General features: G+C 44.2%; 5 protein-coding genes across 5 annotated transcripts; 3 read left to right on the forward strand and 2 right to left on the reverse strand.

The window, feature by feature from the left end:
• Positions 1-35: 35 nt before the first annotated feature.
• Positions 36-4,379, reverse strand: PKNH_0318800 (conserved Plasmodium protein, unknown function; the record flags this gene model as incomplete). The annotated part of the gene is made up of 1 exon (XM_002261117.1): positions 36-4,379. One exon carries the CDS (start codon positions 4,377-4,379, stop codon positions 36-38), a length of 4,344 nt encoding a protein of 1,447 aa, XP_002261153.1.
• Positions 4,380-5,665: 1,286 nt separating this feature from the next.
• On the reverse strand, positions 5,666-6,361 carry PKNH_0318900 (dynactin subunit 5, putative; the record flags this gene model as incomplete). The annotated part of the gene is made up of 1 exon (XM_002261118.1): positions 5,666-6,361. The coding sequence occupies one exon, from the start codon at positions 6,359-6,361 to the stop codon at positions 5,666-5,668; it is 696 nt and encodes a 231-aa protein (XP_002261154.1).
• Positions 6,362-7,158: 797 nt separating this feature from the next.
• PKNH_0319000 (proteasome assembly chaperone 4, putative) lies at positions 7,159-8,010 on the forward strand (the record flags this gene model as incomplete). Its single annotated transcript, XM_002261119.1, has 3 exons — positions 7,159-7,422; positions 7,659-7,731; positions 7,844-8,010. The coding sequence occupies 3 exons, from the start codon at positions 7,159-7,161 to the stop codon at positions 8,008-8,010; spliced, it is 504 nt and encodes a 167-aa protein (XP_002261155.1).
• A 797-nt stretch (positions 8,011-8,807) lies between these two features.
• Positions 8,808-11,309, forward strand: PKNH_0319100 (metallo-hydrolase/oxidoreductase, putative; the record flags this gene model as incomplete). The annotated part of the gene is made up of 1 exon (XM_002261120.2): positions 8,808-11,309. The coding sequence occupies one exon, from the start codon at positions 8,808-8,810 to the stop codon at positions 11,307-11,309; it is 2,502 nt and encodes an 833-aa protein (XP_002261156.2).
• A 1,385-nt stretch (positions 11,310-12,694) lies between these two features.
• Positions 12,695-18,788, forward strand: PKNH_0319200 (conserved Plasmodium protein, unknown function; the record flags this gene model as incomplete). The annotated part of the gene is made up of 4 exons (XM_002261121.1): positions 12,695-18,055; positions 18,222-18,385; positions 18,484-18,554; positions 18,661-18,788. 4 exons carry the CDS (start codon positions 12,695-12,697, stop codon positions 18,786-18,788), a joined length of 5,724 nt encoding a protein of 1,907 aa, XP_002261157.1.
• Between the last annotated feature and the right edge of the window lie 159 nt (positions 18,789-18,947).

Raw genomic sequence — 18,947 nt, forward strand, 5'->3', positions numbered from 1 at the left:
ATCTTCCATCTACATTGGAAAGGATGGATGCCTCTTCAGTACAAGTTGACGGCATCATCCGACATGATGCGGTAGATGTTCAGCATGAACAGATTGGTGGAGGAAATGTCCACATGGTCTACCCACTTTTTGTTGTCCAAAAGATGCCTTTTCTCTTCGGTTCTACTTTGTAGAAGCATTTTGAGTAGGTAGTTCTTATAATCGAATCGATCTTTTCCGGTTCTAATATCTGTGTGTATGAACTCATTTGTGTCATCTTCCTTCGTTGGAAGGGTCGCTGCATCTGTCTCATCCTTATATGCACTTTCTTGTTGTTCCTGTGGCTGTTCCTCTTTTTCGGCATCCTTCTTGGCTAAGCCCGTGAAAATGGAAAGTGGGTTCTTAAGTCTGCTCTTCATGAGCTTCACGAAATATATATTTGTGCTTTCGTTCGGTTCACCATTGGTCTCTGCCCCCTCCTTGTTCGTCTCATTCTCTGTGCCCGTGGAATTGACACCGGGTTGTTCCTGCTGGGCGCAGTTGTTTCTACCTTCACCAGGGGTGCTTCCTCCCTCCACCTGTTTATCATCCTTACTTATGAACAGACTTTCATTCAATGGTTCGTCATCGCTAAGAAGGAATCGCTCGCTCCTTTGCATAGATGTAGATGCAGTTTTGGAAACCGGCTCCATAGAAGATTCTTGATTAAATGTGAGGATGAAATTCCTCATCTTGTTCAGGTCTGCTTCCTCTTCTATGGATTCATCATTTACGGGTACTGGAAGCATGTGCATCTGCCTGTTCATGTGTTCTTGTTCACGCAACGTGTAGGATATATTCTCATTAAAGGAGAAAAGTTTACTCCCTTGGATGTGTGTATTGGGGGTGATTCCTTTGGTGAGTATCCTCTCCTGGAGGCCTCCCCCTTCTGTTTGTGTTTCAACATTTGCATTATTTCGAATGGGTTCTTCTTCTGCAAGAGGATCTTGCTTACTGTTCTGTATACACAATGGAATGAGATGCAAGGCGTCAGAGATTATGTTCGTCTGGTTCCTTATCTGATCCTCTAACCATTCGTGCAGTTTCTCTTCCCGTGTTAGTACCTTCCTATTGCCTCCATTGCCCTGCGTGTCTACATTTCCGTGTATCGGATTTCCATTCTGAGCAGAAGCACGCTCATCATTTTCCTCTTCCTCCTGTGCATTCTCCTGATGATCATATGGTGCGTCGCTTTGGTCTTCTCTTCTGTAGCTACTAAAACGTTCTTCATCAACCGAACCGTTTGGTTCCATGTCGCCACGAAAAGAGGTTCCCCTATCGTTCAGTCCATCCATATGGTGTTTGCCACTGCGTCCATCGAAATGGGGATCCCACGTTGGATCCATTTCTATGGCGTGTCCTCTTAACGCGTTTCCATCTTTACTCATAGATGTAGAACCCATAATATTTTGTCTATTGAGGGAATCCCCACTGAGGACATAGTTCGAATTCCATCCTTCTTCATTTCCATCTCGGTAGTTCATCATCATAGAGGTAGCAGAAGGATGGGTAACCATATTAATATCCCCACTTAACCCGGATCCCATTTCCCATCCCATATTGGGTCCACTCTTCGAAAGAACCGCATTTTTAGAGAAAATAACTGGCAAGGACGCATTTGAAGGAGAACCCAACGAGGGGGGTACCACCCCTCCTATTAGCAAATGGCTGTTAGGTGGATTCCCTCTCTCATCGTAATAATTATCCATAGTGTTTGGATTACCCATACCGCTTGGGTTGCCCATACCGCTTGGGTTGCCCATACCGCTTGCGTTGCCCAATGCACCATCCAGGTGATCAAGTCCTGCCATGTAGGTTTTACTACCCATGGTACCGGCCGGACCAGAAGTCGAATGGATTGAGAACATGCTCTCTTCAGGAGCATCTGGTAGATCGTTGGAAATGTAAGGAGGGCCATTATTCTTCTGTCGACTCAAATTGTGGTTCGCATTGAAATTCCTGTTCTGCGGGTTCACATTTACATTTAAAGGGATATTGTTAGCATTCAGGGAGATGTAGTTAGGGTTTCCTGGAGCTCCTTTATCAAGAATCTTCATGTTGTTCATTTTTTGTTTGTTCGTTAAGAGGGAAGTGTTCGAAGTTGGCAAGTTGGCAAAAGGGGGTGGGTTCACTCCACTTCGGTTCATCAATGGGTTCTGGAACCGAGGCATATTAGGTGCGCCTGGTGGACTCGGTGGGATAGGAACATTAGATGCGTTTGCACCCTTTGGCATACTTGGTGGGCTCGGTTGCCCCTCCGTGAAAGTTATCCCTTTGCTCATGTCCTCGTCCGGTGGAGGAGGAATGGCATTGATCATCAGACCGACATTCATATTGTTCATCCCTGTGTGTTCGAAGGCGGAATGATTATCATTCGCATCTATATCACCCAAGAGGTTGTTTTTCTTTCCTTGTATCTTTTTCATTTGTCTGATGGGGGGTGTTTCTAGGAGGGGTGGTGGTCCTCCGCTCTGCATGAAGTTGGGGTTATTAATGAAATTGGGGTTGCCAATGAGGTTGGGATTGCCAATGTGGTTGGGGTTGCCAATGTGGTTGTGGTTTCCCATAAAGTTAGGGTTGTTAATCATGTTAGGATTGTTAATCATGTTAGGATTGTTAATCATGTTAGGATTCCCCACGCCCAGGTTCGCCTGTGCATCGTTTGGGCGAAGGAGGAGACCTCTTCTCCCACCTGCCATAGTTGCTGCGCCCACCCCACCATAAGTTCTATTGTCTGAATAAGGTGGTGGTGGGGCCATGATGTTGTTCGGATCCCCAGGAATGCCACTCTGTTGTGTAATTTTATTTTTATTTCCTTGGAGAAAAAAATCAGTAGATTCTTCCACCATATTATTACCTCCGATGTCGCTCGCGATCATCATTTGTTCGGCTTCACTTTTTACGTTGTTGGGGTTTGCAGAAGAGGCATTCTGGGCAGCTCCGGCTATGCCTTCCACAAATGGATTGTCACCGTTATTCATGTTGTTACCGTTATCGGTGGCGTTGCCGCCATGAAGGATGCTATTTCCCTCCATGGCGAGGATGGACTGGTTGAATAGATTTTGCTGTTGATGGGGGTTGAGTAAGAGACCGGAGTCGTAAAATTCTTCATTCGCAAAGAGAGCCGCGTTTTTATTTTTCATGTTCCTCATTTTCCTAGACTTCCTCCCCCTCTTTCCTCCCCTCCCGCTCCTCATACCCTTCATTTTGTAGTCTCTAAGGTTCATATTTTTTCTATTTCCGAGGTTCATTTCCTCCTGATAAAAAAAGGGACCGTTGGCAAGGTTGCCATTCCTCATTGGATCTCCTAATGTGGGGTGATCATACCATGGGCCATTTGGATTCATCAATCCAGGGGGTGGGGGTTCCAAACTATTTTTTTTTTCCATCAAAATGTTACCTTGCCTGTTCATGTTTTCTTCCAAGTCCACATTTCTCCTTAACCCATCCATTTGTGGGTATCCTACCTCGTTGAATAGCAACCCACCCGTAGCACTTCTGTTTTGAGTATCAATAAGGTTTGGGTTTCCAGTGAACATGTGGTGGTCATCATTTGTATTTCCTTTTGAATCCAGCTTCAGGACATAATCGCTCGTGTCGTTTCCAATCCGCTTGTACCTTTCTTCATCGTAGGTGTTTCCATGGCGACTTACACTTCGTCTGGGGCGCCTATCCTCCTCGGATACTAAGGTTCTCCCGTTGCTCCTGCTACGGTGGCCATCTCTATCTCTGTTCCGATCTCTACCCCGGTTGCGACTCCTATCTCGATCCCGTCCCCTTTCTTGGTCTCTTTCTCCATCCCTGTGCCCGCGCTTCCTATGTGAGTAGGCATCTCTGTCGCGGCTCCTCCTATGGCCGTGGCTCAGGGAGCGCCTGTCGCGACCGCTCCTCTCGGGTGCGCGAGGTGAATCATCGTGCGTCCTGCGGGTATCCTTTTTGTCTGTAGATTTCTTGCTAGCGTGTCTTCTATCTTCGTTTCGTCTATCATCGTTTCGTCTATCATCGTTTCGTCTATCCTCGTTTCGTCTATCCTCGTTTCGTCTATCCTCGTTTCGTCTATCCTCGTTCCGCCTGTCTTCGTTCCGCCTATCCTCGTTCCGCCTATCCTCGTTCCGCCTGTCTTCGTTCCGCCTATCCTCGTTCCGCCTATCCTCGTTGCGCCTCCCATCCGTCTTCACCCTCTTTCGCCTGTCATCGTCCCCCTTCCTATGCCCCCTCTTGCTCTCACTTTTGTCGTCGCTGTTTCTTCTTTCCTCCCCCCTTCGCTTATCTTCATGTTTTCTGTGGCTACTTTTTGCCCTATCGCTTTGTCCCTCCTCGTGGTCATCGTCGTACTTGCTGTGGTGGTTTTTTCTCTTCATACTTTTTGGCCCCCTGTGGTTGGCAGATACATATGGAGAAAGCGTTCCCGTTCAGTAGAAGCGATGACAAGTAGTCAGACGTGGAACCTCCAATCGCCTTACCACTTGTAGATGGCACAAAGCTGCTAGCCTCTTTAAATTTCTTCTCCTTCTTCTTCACGCTTCAGCGAAGTGTAGATACGTAAAATGAAGGTGATCCCCCCGGGAAGGTAACTATCACTGAGAAACCTTCACGCAGAATAACTTTTCAGCTAAGCATATTCATAGCAAATGCTATAAAAAGGGGATGAAAAAAAAAAAAAAAAAAGAATTCACCGCGTTGTTGTGTTGGTATGTAAACATGGCACATAATCCTGTAGCAATATCTGGCAAGTTATCACTATGTAGCCACTTTTTTTTTTTTTTCTTCTTTTTTTCCCTCATCCAATGTGGTGAACAAAGGAAAAAAGAAGGGGAAAACAAAAAGGGGCTAAAACAATGCTATAAACAGGTTGCCCTTTCCGCTGTTTAAAGCGTTTTACCAAAAAAAAAAAAAAGAAGAAAAAAAAAAAAAAAAAAAAAAAAAAAAAAAAAAATATGAACCGTTCAGGCAAAAATGTGAATGCAAATATAGCTTTCCCATCATGGAAGGAAGAAATTTTACCCTGAACAGGTCAGGCAAAAATTACGTGCCGTGCGAAATAGTATGGCGCAAAGAATTAATCATCTTTAATATGTGCCTGTTTGTTGTATTCAGGGATGGGGTTCCACACCATGGTCCAGTTTAAATACCCATTTATTAAGTTCTCATGTTTGAGGAGGGAAAAATATAACCCTGCAGGGGATGTCGCCCTCGCCATGATGTCGCAGTGGAAGTAAAAGCGCGTTTGTTCAGTTGAGGTGAGGAAAAAAAAAAAAAAATAAATAAAATAAATAAAAAAATACAATGCAGTGCAATACAATACAATGACGTAATCGCGTTCCTATATAATAATGTTCCACCCATCTGGGAAAATGACTGCAGGTCGTCTTCACACGAACGAGGTGTGCAGTTATGGCTTGTCGTGTCAAGTCCAGTGGAAACTACCAACCGTTTGTGTGATGATGAAGGCAGACGGGAGAGGGGGGGGGGTGGAAGGTTTCTCACACTGTGGGATGATTTCCAATTGGAAAGTACACACAAATTCGTAAAAGAGAGCTAAAGAGAAAGGATGGGGGAGGAGAAGGTCCATTCGAGTTACGCCCATATCACTACCCCATTAAAATATAACATAAAGAGAGGCTCACATTTGCCAAAACTGGATTGATTAACTCTCGGGGATGAATTTTTTGTAGTGTTGGTAAGAAATGCCCTTCAAATATATTGGAGCCGATTCAGGGAGTTCTTTGACGTAGGTAGCAGGACACCCCGCGTACTTTGCAAATGACGCAATGATGGTATCGTTGGGGATGTATGTGTTGTCCTTTATAATTACATTGTCCTTAATAACTACTCTCTCTCCAACCACGCAGTTATTCCCTATGATGACATTGCTTCCAATGAGAGCTGCCTTGATGATGCATTCATTTCCTATGTAGACGTTGTCGCCGATGGTTAGGGTTACGTATGAGGTGCTTGTTGGATCATCACTTGGGTTAGTTGGAGCGTCTTTGGCATGTTGACTGGGTTGATCTGACTGCTGCTTCTGCGGGTCCCTCCCCTGCAAGAAGCATGGACAGATGAGCGTCTTGGAGCCCACTATGACATACTTGCCAAAGTAAAGGCTACTGAGATCCCCCCGCAACATGGCTCCGCTTTTTATAATTGACTTCCCCAACATGTGAATGTTTTTCATGCCACAGAGAATGGAGTTCCTACTAACCTTATTTCCGGAGGCTGTCAAAATGTATTCGGCACGGTTAAAGGTTTCCGACTGTTGGAATGTCGATGTGTTGTAAGTGTCCAGATACCCTTCGCTTAGCAGGTTTATGAGGCGCGCGGATCCCTCACCCACATCATTCATTGTGCAAAAAAAAGGGGTACTATGTGTGATGGGTTGGAATTATGGTTAGATAAATAATTTAGGGAAAAAAAAAAAAAAAAAAAAAAAAAAAAAAAAAAAAAAAAAAGACGAGGAAGTTCTGCACAGACATATAATCCGGGGATGGGTGGAGAATTCTTTACTCAAAAAAAAAAGGGAGTTGCTATTTTCCTTTAATGTTGGTACAAGCCGAGGTACTTCTCTCCCATGAAGGGACACAAAAAAGTGGAAGTTTCATTTGCCATAATCGTTGCGGTCTGTGTTGTGCACTTCGTGCGTTGCGCATACGAATGTGCAATCAAGTGGACATGCGGGGATTTTTTTTTTTTTTTTTTTTTTTTTTTTTTTTCCCCGTAAAAAAAAAAATGATTGTTCAGCGGAGCAAACAGGTTGACGTCACTTGGCAAAGAACATCAATGTAACCTTTACGCAGTTGTGAAGTTTTCTACGACGAAACGGGAGGCAAATGAGGAACGGAGGGAGCTCGCCAAGTGAACGATGTGCTCAATGGAGGTACACAAGGGAAGCCCACCAGCTGATAAAAAGGCACCCAACTCATGGGGGATAGATGAAGCGCTACAAGACGTTGATGCGTAGGGAAAAAAAAAAAAAAAAAAAATACACAAAAAAAAAAACACCTATAAGAAGGCATACGATCGAGATTTTAATTTAAAAAAAAAAAAAGGAAGGAAACGAATAGGGAGTCTCACTTTAAGGAACAATTCGTGAAAAGTAGATCCAACAGGGAAGAAAAGAAAAAAAAAAAAAAATTGAAAAAAATGATCCAAGTGAACCAAACGACGGGAACGAACAATGCTTGTTGTGGAATTTCGGAGGACTTCGGGACAAGCATGGATGATTCCCCACTGATAGAACGACGCGGCGAGGACATGCCCACCTCTATTCACAGATACGAGAGAGTTTACATGAGCTACCTACACTTACAATTCTGTTTCCTCGACTTTAAGGAAACCATGTTCATTTCAGTGACTGACGAACGTAATCAGTTAACAGACCTGCAGGCATCTTACCCGCTAAAATATGTAAGAGCGTATAAGGGGAGGGGTGTGGAGAAGAAACTACCTTGCATGGAAAAGCGAAAAAAAAAAAAAAAAATGGGGTGGTGTACTCTTTGATGAGTGATGAAGTAGAGTGATTAACTGACGCACCCTTGGGAGGACAAAACTTTATTTAATTTATTGTTATTTATTTTTTTATTTTTATTTATTTTTTTATTTTTATTTATTTTTTTTTTTTTCTCCTTTTTCTTCCCCCACAGGTTGATGCGGATAACACGGCGTGTCTGGTGGGAGAGCCCCACTCACACGGGAACGACGTAGCACGACTTCTAGGTAAGAGCGACCCCAAGGGAGGCGAGCGCAAAAAACCTGAAAAAAAATGCAACCATGTCCCAACTGAGGATAAAGTACCACATCCCACGTGCCCCATCCCCCAATTGTGCAGGCATGAAGTTCAAGATCCCCTTTTACGTGAGCGTGAATGTGGACGAAGGGGACGAGAAGCTGACAAATTTTATCTTTTCTACTTGCCTGGAGATACTAAAACCTCTGTTCAATGAGAAGAGAGGTGCCCCTGGGCTCCACTGTGGATCTGACTCTACACAGACATGAACACGTACACATTTGTATACGTGTTCTTCTCATTTTCCCCCTCTTCGAAATGGTGACATCACGAGGGTGCCTTCCTCCAACGCAAGTGTGCTGTACCTGGACCACTTTGCTTTTTTTTCCCTCCTCCACCTTTTTTTTTTTTTTTTTTTTTTTTTTTTCCACTTGTTATTTTTATTTTTCCCAACTTTTTGAACCTCCCGAGGGAGAAGCATAAAAGGGCAGGCGATGTGCCGGCACTTTTGATGTTTTAAACAAACGTTTAGCTCCCCATGCGAGGGTATACTACATTGGATCGGATATTTCCAACCTGTAGGTGTAGCTAGCTAAAAAAAAAAAAAAAAAAAAAAAAAAAAAAAAAAAACTCAGACGCATTTTTTGGCTGATTGATAAGTGCAGAGAGAGGTGGGGGGCGGTGCTCCGAGCCACGGCATATTCAAGCTGCACTGGTAAAAAAAAATAAAATAAAATAAAAATAATAAAAATAATAAAAATAGAGAACAAGAAAAGGGAGCAACATACAAATGAACAACACATTTAGGAAACGAATTAAACGATGTAGCTTAACACTCCATGTACCACATGAGAGGGGGGGGGAAAAAAAGAACAGTGGGAGAAGGTTAGCACACTGATAGGCCATTTAGAGGGGCCACTAAAATGGGAAAAGAGGCAAATGTCAAAAAGGATAATAACAATGAACAGCGGGAAAAAAAAAAAAAAAAAAAAAAAAAAAAAAAAAAAAAAAAAAACTTTATCTGCAGATGAGAAGGGCCATAACTAATCTTTGGAAATAGTAAAATATGTTATTTTTTTTTCTGTACGATTTGGTTCTATTTTTCCTGTTTAACTTTTCACTGACGTGTACTTTGCAAAGAGGAAAGAGTTCTGGCTACTTGGGGTACCATCCCCGGGATGCTTGTCCGTTTGGAAGACTAGCAATAAGGAAGGAGAAGAAGAGGTGCGCCGAAACGGGGAGGCACAAGCCCATCACTGGATGTGATACAAAATGTGTGAAGAAGGCATACCTGTTTGCAGAGAGGAGAGTTGAGCACCATGATGAGTTGATCTGTCAAGAGGGGATGATCCCCCAAGGGGAGGGAGACATTACATCACATACGGAAGAGGATCCACTGCAAGGGAAATATACGCAGAAGGGTGAACCCCTAAATTTGGAGCAGATGGACAGGAAGGAGAAGAGGTTTGCTACTGTAAGAAGTGGGGTGGACAGGCTTCTCTTCATCAATAGGAACTTGTTTGATATTATTCAGGGGAGAGGTAGCCCCCCTATGGAGGGGGATTCTCCTGTTGACGCGAAGAAAAAGAAGAAGGTACAAGGGGATGGACAGTGCCCAGAGGAGGTGGAAATGCTTCTACAAGGAATGTACAAGGTTCATTTGGATGAGGAGAGGGTAGGAATGTATAGTAACCTGATCAGGGGAATAGTTGAGGAGGGGGTGATTCCCGTAGCCATTGTAGAATCCGCAGGGAAGGTAGATTCGTTGGACATGGAGATTCGCAATTACATAGCGATGTTATTGTTGCGTGGGGAAGGAAGTACCCCATCGGAGGAAGGCACCCTCATGGGTGGTTATGATGCTAGTGGTGTTAATGGTGGTAGTGGTGTTAATGGTGCTAGTGGTGCTAGTGAGGAGGCCCCCCAAAAAACAAAGGACCACGTGAGGGAGGTTGCCAAGAAGCTCCTGATCCTGAAAGAAACAATTTTGAAACTAGCCAGAGAGTATAAAATAGGAATTGACGGAATCTACATAGACGAGAAAACGGGAGATGTAAAGATCAAGAGGATGTGTTTCGAGGATGGAAATGAAAAGAGGAGTAACTGGAAGTTGATTTTTTTGGGGACAGGATCCATGTACCCCTCAACGAACAGAGGCACATCATCGTTTCTCCTCCAGACGACCAAAAAAAAATGCAATGAGGCCTTCCTCTTTGACTGTGGAGAAAATACGTTCATTGCTTTGCAAAAGGCAAGCATCAAAATAAGTAAAATAAAAAATATCTTCCTTACGCACCTACATGGAGACCACTGCTTGGGAGTTATCTCCGTCCTTACCATGTTGCGCAATGCTAACACGATTAATATTTACGGACCAGAGGGTACTCACCGTTTTTTGAAGAACACCTTCAGTTCGACGTACTCAAAACGGATGGCCAAATTTTTTGTGTATGAGATGAGGGGTGGTGGGACAATCCCGTCTGGGAAGGTGGGAGCTTCCTCTGTGGGAAAGGTACAAAGTTCTTCTGCGCGAAAAAAACGTGACGACGTGGAATTCCTCTTGCCGAACGAGCACAACACGTATACAGTGCTCCGAAACGATTATTTAGAAATTTTGGGTTTCCCCATCAAACACACAGTCCCCACCATCGGTTACATCGTACGGGAGTTGAACGTTGAGAGCAAGTTCAACGCACCGTACATAGATGAACTTATAAAAAAAAATTATGAACAACTTAAGAAATGCGAAAAATTAGATTTCGACCCGTACAAAATATATGAGCATGTCATTCGAAAAATGAAGACAGGGGATATTGTGGTTTTTCCAGACAAAACGCAACTTACCTTTGGAAATGCGTTTAAGGAGGTTTACAGGGGTAGGAAGATAGTTATTTGTCAAGATACGTATGACGCATCTAGTATGGAGAAGTTTGCTAGCGATGCGGATGTCCTTATACACGAGGCAACAAACAGTTTGATAGATTTAACTGATCAGGGTGCTGCTTCTGCTGATGGTTTATGTGAGGATGATGTAGGGCGGTCTCTTCCATGTTCCATGGATGGGGGAGAAGTTGTCTCTCCCGGTTGCGTCTCCGACCAAGTGGCCACCGCAACTAGCCAAGATGGGTGTGCCTATAATAACGATGCGATTTTACATAACCAGGATGGAGTTGTGCCTAACCGGGATGACGCCCCCCTTGGCAACGTGCAGAACTCTTCCACGCAGGTGTCCCCCCGGCTGGTGAAAAAATACAATAAAATTATTGCCGAGAGGGGGCACTCCACAGCCAACATGGCAGGAACTTTTGCCAAAAAAATAAACGCCAAGAAACTTATTCTTACGCACTTTTCGCAGAGGTATATTGGAGATAATAAACTAAAGAATATTGCCGTCATGCGTAGAATCGAGAGGGAGGCAGAGGACTCATTTGGACGGAGCACCCAGGGGGAGAGTGAGAACGCGACCGATTGCTCGTGCGGCACTGATCCAAGTTCAGACGAGGAAAAGGAAGTAATCGCTGCGTATGATGGACTAACTGTGTATGTTCCTCCGCAGAGGGTAAAGTGAGTGGAGTATCCATCTGTACAAGCGAAGTTGTGTGGGCGTGCCTTCTTTGCTTAATTGTATACGTGGGTGGTTTTTGGAGACGAGGAAAACACAGAATCATGGGGGGACCATAGCGGGACCATCGCGGGGTTCATCTCGCAGGCACGCCCGCGCTCTATTTATGGGTATCCTTCGCTTAAGTTGCGTCTGCATTTACATGACGAGCAATCGCACTCCTTGGTACCGTCCAACTTCGCTTGAAGTCATGCGGTTGACTGATCGGTAGATTGTTTTTTTTTTTTTTTTTTTTTTTTTTTTTGTTTTTCATTTTTTCATTTTTTCTATTTCATTTCCCCCGTTTGGAGTGGCCACCACCTTTTTGTGTGTCCTTTTGGGCCACTCCCCATTTTGACTTAACTAGACCAACAAATCCAGGAGAGGTGCGAAAAAGTGCCACCTGTGTATAATTGCCTTTCGGAGGACAGTGGCATACGGTGGTGGAAGAAAGTAGGGGAAAGTTGGAGTAACGCGGAGAAGTGTGCGGGGTCGGACACTTAAAAATGGGGCTAATCGTTCAGGAAAATAGGTTTTTCACCATGACGCCAGGGTGTGGAATACGCGTCCTTCCCCTTTCGCACAACTCGGGGGCGAACACGTATATATGTGTACGTGGGGCAAGTCGAGTAGTGGAAAACGGCCTAGCGGGAAGGGTGTATGCTCGCGCTTTCCATTCTGAGAAAAAAAAAAAAAAAATTGCAAGAAAAAAAAAAAAAAAAATTGCAGAAAAGAAGAAGAAAAAAAAAAAAAAAGATTGTAAAAAAAAAAAAAAACGATAAAAAATATAGCAAACAGAATTGCAAAGAAAACTACACAGATACATTAAAGAGCAAAAACTCGCAGCGACAAAGTGGCACAGCGCGAAGCATGGCTGAGTAATGAAGCTACGCACAAGTTGGCCGCGTTGGCCTCTCTCCTCATGAAAGACAAAAGGAGGGAAAGCGCGCCGACCATCCAGTAAACCTGACACGCGTTTCTTTCTTGGCATTTCTGAGTCAAACGTCTCCTTCTCGAGTGGCACAAAAGGTTCAGAAGTTCGTGCGTGTAATTTTCCAGGTGTGGAAAGAAGGAGCATTGCGCCATTTAACCGCCGCAATGCGCAACGCCCTTGGTTTGTTAACTAGCCATTTTTTTTTTTTTTTTTACCTGCACAGTTCAGGCAATTTTGACATACACGGAGGATTTTTTTTTTTTTTTCAAATCTTTAATTTGGAGTTGTATTATCCCCCTTTCCGTTTGAACAGAAAAGAGAGCGCGTGTAAGGTAGGTCCTGCACATGCACACTTGTATAGCAAGAGTGGGGGTGCATGAGTCTAGGGGAGTCATATTAACGGGGGAGGAGTGACAAGATGGGTACGCAGGATGCGCAAAGTAAGGATGGAAGGGAAGGAACAGAAGGGAGGGACAGGCAAGATGAGCAAGGCCCTCATAGGAGAGGAGATTCAATCGGCACCGTCGACGATTATGACATGCTAGGCGGTGAGGGGATAGGTGAGAGCGAGTTAAAGGACATGGACAAGGAGTTGGAGAGGATGACAAATATAGGGGATTTAAAAGGAATGACATCCGAGGAGTTTAGAGAGCTGATGGGGGGCGACCTGGATGGAGAGGGAAAACTAGGTGTTGATTTCAATCCGGCAAGGAATTCCGAGCAGAAGAGAAACCTTCCTAGATATTCCCAAATGAGTTTCCTGAACGAAGATTTTCAGCTAAAGGAGGATTCTCATTTTACCAACTTGAATTCAAAATCAAGTCGAAAGAGAGACAGTCACTTATCCTTTAGGAACATGCGAAATTCGTCCATCTTTAATTTAAGCGTAACGGATGACAATGGTAAGAGGTGGTCCCATAATTATCAGTCAGGTGGGAATGAGAAATTTCATGCTTCTCTTTCGCGCACCGATAATGCTTATGATAGTGATTTGATAACGCCGTCTCCGTCGAAGGTGGAGGGAGTTGGGGGGAGCTCAGACCTGGAGGCACAGAAGGGGGGAGCGAGGAAAAGTGATACACGAAACGATGCAGAGAGTGGGAGGCGTTCTATTGATATCCTGGACGAGGAGCTCAAAAAATTGAAGAGAGGATTCCTTCTGAACAGCGGGGCAAACAGTCACATGAGTGATAAGTCGAATGAAGATTTGGTAGAGGGAGGATACGCAAGCGATTCTGAATTTTTAAAAAGAAGCTCACTAGAGAAGAAAATAAGTGTCGACCTGAATTTCGGAAATGATGATTCATTAAATAACAGTAGGTTATCGAATGGAAGTTACTCCCTATGGGAAAGCAGAATCAGTAGCTCCAGGAAGATACGACTAAACAATGAGACGCCAAAGAAAGGAATTCTAAAACAGAGCAATTCACTCTCCCCGGTGAAGGAATTACCAGAGAATATTAGTGCACGAAAGAAGTCGGTGCAGTTTTCCCATAGATCTATTGCTGTTTTCGATGACAAAGAAAAAGTATCACCTCTACATCTAACTCAGTTTACTAGAATTTCTAGCGATTCTAATAACTCCGAAATGAAGCGGAAAAGTGCATCTAACGATTCTAGTTCCGATAAAGAGAAGGTCGATACATTTCATGAACATTTAGCAAATACCATGGATAAGTCTCCAATAGATGAGCTACTCTATAGGTATGATAGCCTCAACGGTGCAAAGAGAATTTCCATGGATTATCCTACAGATGGAAATGCACTTAACGACTTTAACAGGAGAATGTCTTCAGAATCGGTACGTTTTAAAACAAAGACATCAGTGGATATGGTTCAATCGGCTCGGTTATCCCCCATTAAGAACAGATCAAAAGGGGGGGGGGCTAAAAAGAGTATCCATCTGGATAGAGACAATGGTAATGAGCATGAGGAGGATATTCTCCATAAGTTGCTAACAACAGATATTGATAATATAAAGGAAGAGGATTTCCTAAAGTTTAGCTTACTTAGCGATTCGAAGGAGTTTAGAACTTACGAACAAGTAGAAGAGGGGGAGATGTATGAGAGGGCTCTCAGCGAGCGTTCCGACCGACCTCAATCGCAGAAGGGTGCAGAGGCAGATGGTGTAGAGGCAGATGGTGCGGAGGCAGATGATGTGGAGGCAGATGGTGTAGAGGCAGATGGTGCAGAGGCAGATGATGTAGAGGCAGATGGTGTAGAGGTAGATGATGCGGAGGAATATGCGGCGCAAGGCCATCAGGATGATAAATCTATTCAGCGCAGAAAAGGAGATAAAAGGGAAATATTTTATGAATGCAATGACAGTACCGTTTCGGTTTGCAAGAGGGGAGCATCAAAGTCGACGAATCAAGAGGGGGCTAGGAGGAGCTATAGGGTAAAGGAAGAGCAGGGGATAGCTAGAAACCGACAGGAGGAGGAGGATGACAAGGACGATGATCAGATGGATGGGAAGAAATCGATAAATGGAGAAGCGGAGTGTAAGGAGGAGGAAGTTAGGGAGAACACTGAGGTGGACACTGTTGTTAGGAAGAGCATCATGGAGAAACTTCCCACCGAGGAAGAAGTGCTATCCACGGAAAACGTGACCATACAATATAGAGCATCCACGCATAGGCGCAGCGAACCCACGAGGAATGTCAACACAGGGGATGCTTCGACTCAGGAAGATAAGATAAAAATGAACGAAGATGAAAGAGGAAATGTAAAAGATGATGAAGGTGATGCGGCAAGTGGAGGTTACTTAGAAGGAGAGACACAGACGAAGAGTAGGCAATCTAGCAGACAATCGAAGAAGGGTGGCGAACCCATTTTTAGACGATTTCCTGAAGGTACAAATGCCACCGAAGGGAAGACGATTAGTATAGTGGCATCCCCCACGGAGGAGGGCAAAGGGGAGTTACATCAAAACAGGTTTAAGGTATCCAGGGCGAACAGGAGAGCTAGCTACAGTGTGAGTATGCATTCCAGGGATGAGGAGGCGCAGGCAAAGTTCAGGGACAGGAAGAGTCTAAACGAAAAGGGGGGAGCGGTCCAGACGAATATGCAGGTGGAGAGATTTTCGAGGAAACCCCAAGTGTCCGTAATGGGCCAAGTGGAGAGAGTCGAAAAGATCGGCAGAATTTCCCAGGTTATCGAAGCGAATGAATCGAATGGATTGAATGGATCGAAGGAAGTGAACGAAGCGATGGAAGCGAACGAAGTGGGTGAAACGGGGGAGGAAAATCTTATGGATGGAGTGGACGAAGTGGACGAAGTGGACGAAGTGGACGAAGTGGACGAAGTAGGAGAAGAAGAGAAAATGGGTGAGATGGACGCTGCGGAGGAAGAAAAGGAGGCTTTACTTCGAAAGGTGGAATTGTTCAATCGGGGGGGAGACCTGCAGTACACGCAGAGAAGGATTTACGAAGGGGAGAAAGACCACATGGGGGAGGACACGTACGGTGAATATGATGCAGAGGATGAGGGTCGGTTGCAGATGGAGTGGGGGGAGACTGCAGAATTGAAGGCAAGAGGAAGATACACTACGCATATCGGAGAGGGAGGCTTCGGGGCAGAGTCCTGTGATGAGGCGCAAGAATTGGAGAACCACGCAAGGGCCAATTCAGATCAAGGGAATTATAAGAAGTACGTGTATGATGAGCAGGACATGGGTGAACGGGATGTGGATGAACGGGGTTTGGATGAACGGGGTTTGGATGAACGGGGTTTGGATGAACGGGGTTTGGATGAACGAGGTTTGGATGAACGGGATGCGGAGGAGGGGATCTTCGTGGAGGACGACTTGGACTTGGCACAGGAAGAGGAAGCTTTTTGCCGCGCCGACATGAGTCCTTACAGGGAAGACGAAGCAACGCAGGGGGAGGAGACGGAGCAGAGAAATCAACAGAACACCGAACAGATGAACCGTCAAGAAGAGGCGCGAAGAAGATGGACGGAACAGAAGCAGGAATTGAAAAAAAAGTTAAGCGAAAATTTAATGAAAAAACAAGAAATGATAAAGCAAATGACCTTAGGTATTGTGAGAAGGTGTAGGATATACTCTCTTAAGGAGCTAAAGAGTAGGAAAAGAAATTTAGCGAATCTAATGCAGTTGTATGAACACATAAGGGATATGATGTTTTCGTTTGTCGGGAAGATAAACCATCTGAACAATGTGAGTGTGAAGTTAGACGATGCTATTCTAAAGTACGAAGTAACACAGTTGAGGTGCAGTAGAACAAAAAAAGCAATTGAGACACTCAAAAAATACAATGGAAAAATGAAAAAGAAAATAATGGAAAAGAAAAACTTATTGACAAAACAAAATAATGTGTTGAATAAAAAAATGAAAAAAATAAAAGAGATGACAGAACAAGTTACCATGTTGAAAAATCTATACAATGAAGGCTCTTCCAGAAAACAAGAAATACATTTAATTGGTCTGTATAAGAAGAAGATGGAGGAACTGAAAAGTATAGAAATGCTTAAAGGTTTCATCATTAATAATTTTAATAAATACGGAATTAATTTTGAGCTACTGAACTGTAATTATTTTAATTTTTCTACTTTATATAATTACCAGGGTATGGATTCATTTTTCCTTGGCGGGGGAGATGCTCTGGTGAATGGGTTTTGCTCGAACAGAGAGGAGGGTGTGTTTAATGAGGGAGAAACCAGACAACATCAACAGAAGGGTGACACCACAAGCGTTGTCGCAGCGGGAATGACAGCTAGCACCAACGAGTTACCCCTTTCACAAGGAGAAAACCTTCGAAAATGGAACAAGCAACATTTGTATGACATAAGAGATCTGTACGAACGAGAATGCAAACTGAAAAATCGTTATAAGAAAGGGAAAGGGAAGAGGAATGCAACTATCCTGAACAGTAAAGTTTCTGAAGAAGATATGAATTCTCCATGGCCCTATAACATAACGGTCGACATAATTTTTTGCAACATGAGCAACTCAGCGGTGCAGAGGGAGACAGACAATTGTATTATTTCCTCTCCAGTGAAGATAAAAAATATGAAACACCTTATTGCTAATAAAATGCATCTCTTGGGTGGAGAAAACGGAGGAGTGGGTGGCACCTCCGCGGAGGCAAGTAGAAAGTACATGAAACTTTTTCGACCATACAAAATACAAATGAACTCCTTCGAAATTTTTAAAGACATCTCATTAACAACGTACTACAAATACATAAATAGTGAGAACCTATACTTTCACATCTGGAACAAGCGACACGACAGGGAGAGTTACTCCTTAAGGGTGAACAATTTACAAAACGATGGAAGACAGAAGAGGAGAAAGCACGTTCAGCTTTTCAGAAAAAATATCGAGAATTACTCCTACTATTGTAGTGACAGCCACATCGGCGTGGAGTGGAAATTACAACTCGAAATTGTTAAATATAAGCTATTGGAAGTGGTTAACAGAAGGTTGCAGAGGTATACCAACCGGGAGAGTGGCAATCTCATCAGCGGCAATGCGAACAACCTCCACCATCGCCACGTCAACGCGAATGAACCACGCTTCCAACAGAAGGCGGAGGCCTCCACACCCAAGCCAAACAGGGAGGCCCTCATGTACCTCGTGGAGGAAGCAGAATACGCAAGCATCATCCTCAATAACATCTTGAGTCAGTACAAGCATCTCCTCAAGTGCTTCTTCTGTATGTCCAACACATTTTTCGATTACCACCAACACGTGGTCATTTTCAAGACAATGGTTTTGTCTCAGGAGATTCGTCCTCACGCATTTTGGCTCTACCTCTACGTGAGTTACTAACCCCGCCAACTGTGCATCGTCTATTGTGCACCGCTGACTACGTACTGTGTTTTGCACCGCTGATTACGTACTGTGTTTTGCACCGCTGACTACGTACTGTGTTTTGCACCGCTAATTATGCCGCTTCTTTTCTCCCCCCCCCTTCCCATGACAGATCAATCTGGAGGAAGCCTTTAGCTTCGCCTCGTTGCTCCACGGCATCGTCCAGGTGAAGGTGGAAAGTGTCGACGAGGAGGACAAGTACAACGAGGATTGCAAGACACTCAATGGCAACATCGTCAAGACTCTACAGCAGTGCATCTTCGCACTCAAGTCCAAGTAAGTGGCGTTTGCATGGTGATATGGTGGTATGCACAACGAGGTGTGGTTCCATCATCCATTTCTCCACTCTCCCATCTTTCCTCCTCTGTGTGCAGACCCCTGGATCTCTCCGAGAGGATAAACTCGTACAACATCGTCGATGTCATCTATGCCGTCGTCATGAATGGTAAGAGAAGTGCCTTTTCGTGAAAATGGCAACGACAACGCCACACCCATGTTACGAGTGATTCGTCTCCCTAAACATGGAAATGTCTTTCACCCTTCTTTTACAGAGAATTACAACTTCCACAGCTACCAGAACAATTTGCAGGATAACATAAAAAAGTTGATGTCCTGCGATACGTTCATAAACGGTGTTGTGAGTAAGAACATCGTGGTCCCGATAGAAAATAAAGAGTGATGTTTATGCGAGATAACGCGAGGAGAGTAGTGTGTTTTACCCTGTAGGGTTCGTACGCTGAAGGAGTCGCACCACCGTTAAGGAGAATTGCCTCCATGGGAGGGAATGTACGCGCATTTCGAACGCAACGTACTGTTGACCAAGGGAGAAGAAAGTATC

The sequence above is a fragment of the Plasmodium knowlesi genome (assembly GCF_000006355.2).
Source record: "Plasmodium knowlesi strain H genome assembly, chromosome: 3".
Taxonomy (NCBI): domain Eukaryota; phylum Apicomplexa; class Aconoidasida; order Haemosporida; family Plasmodiidae; genus Plasmodium; species Plasmodium knowlesi.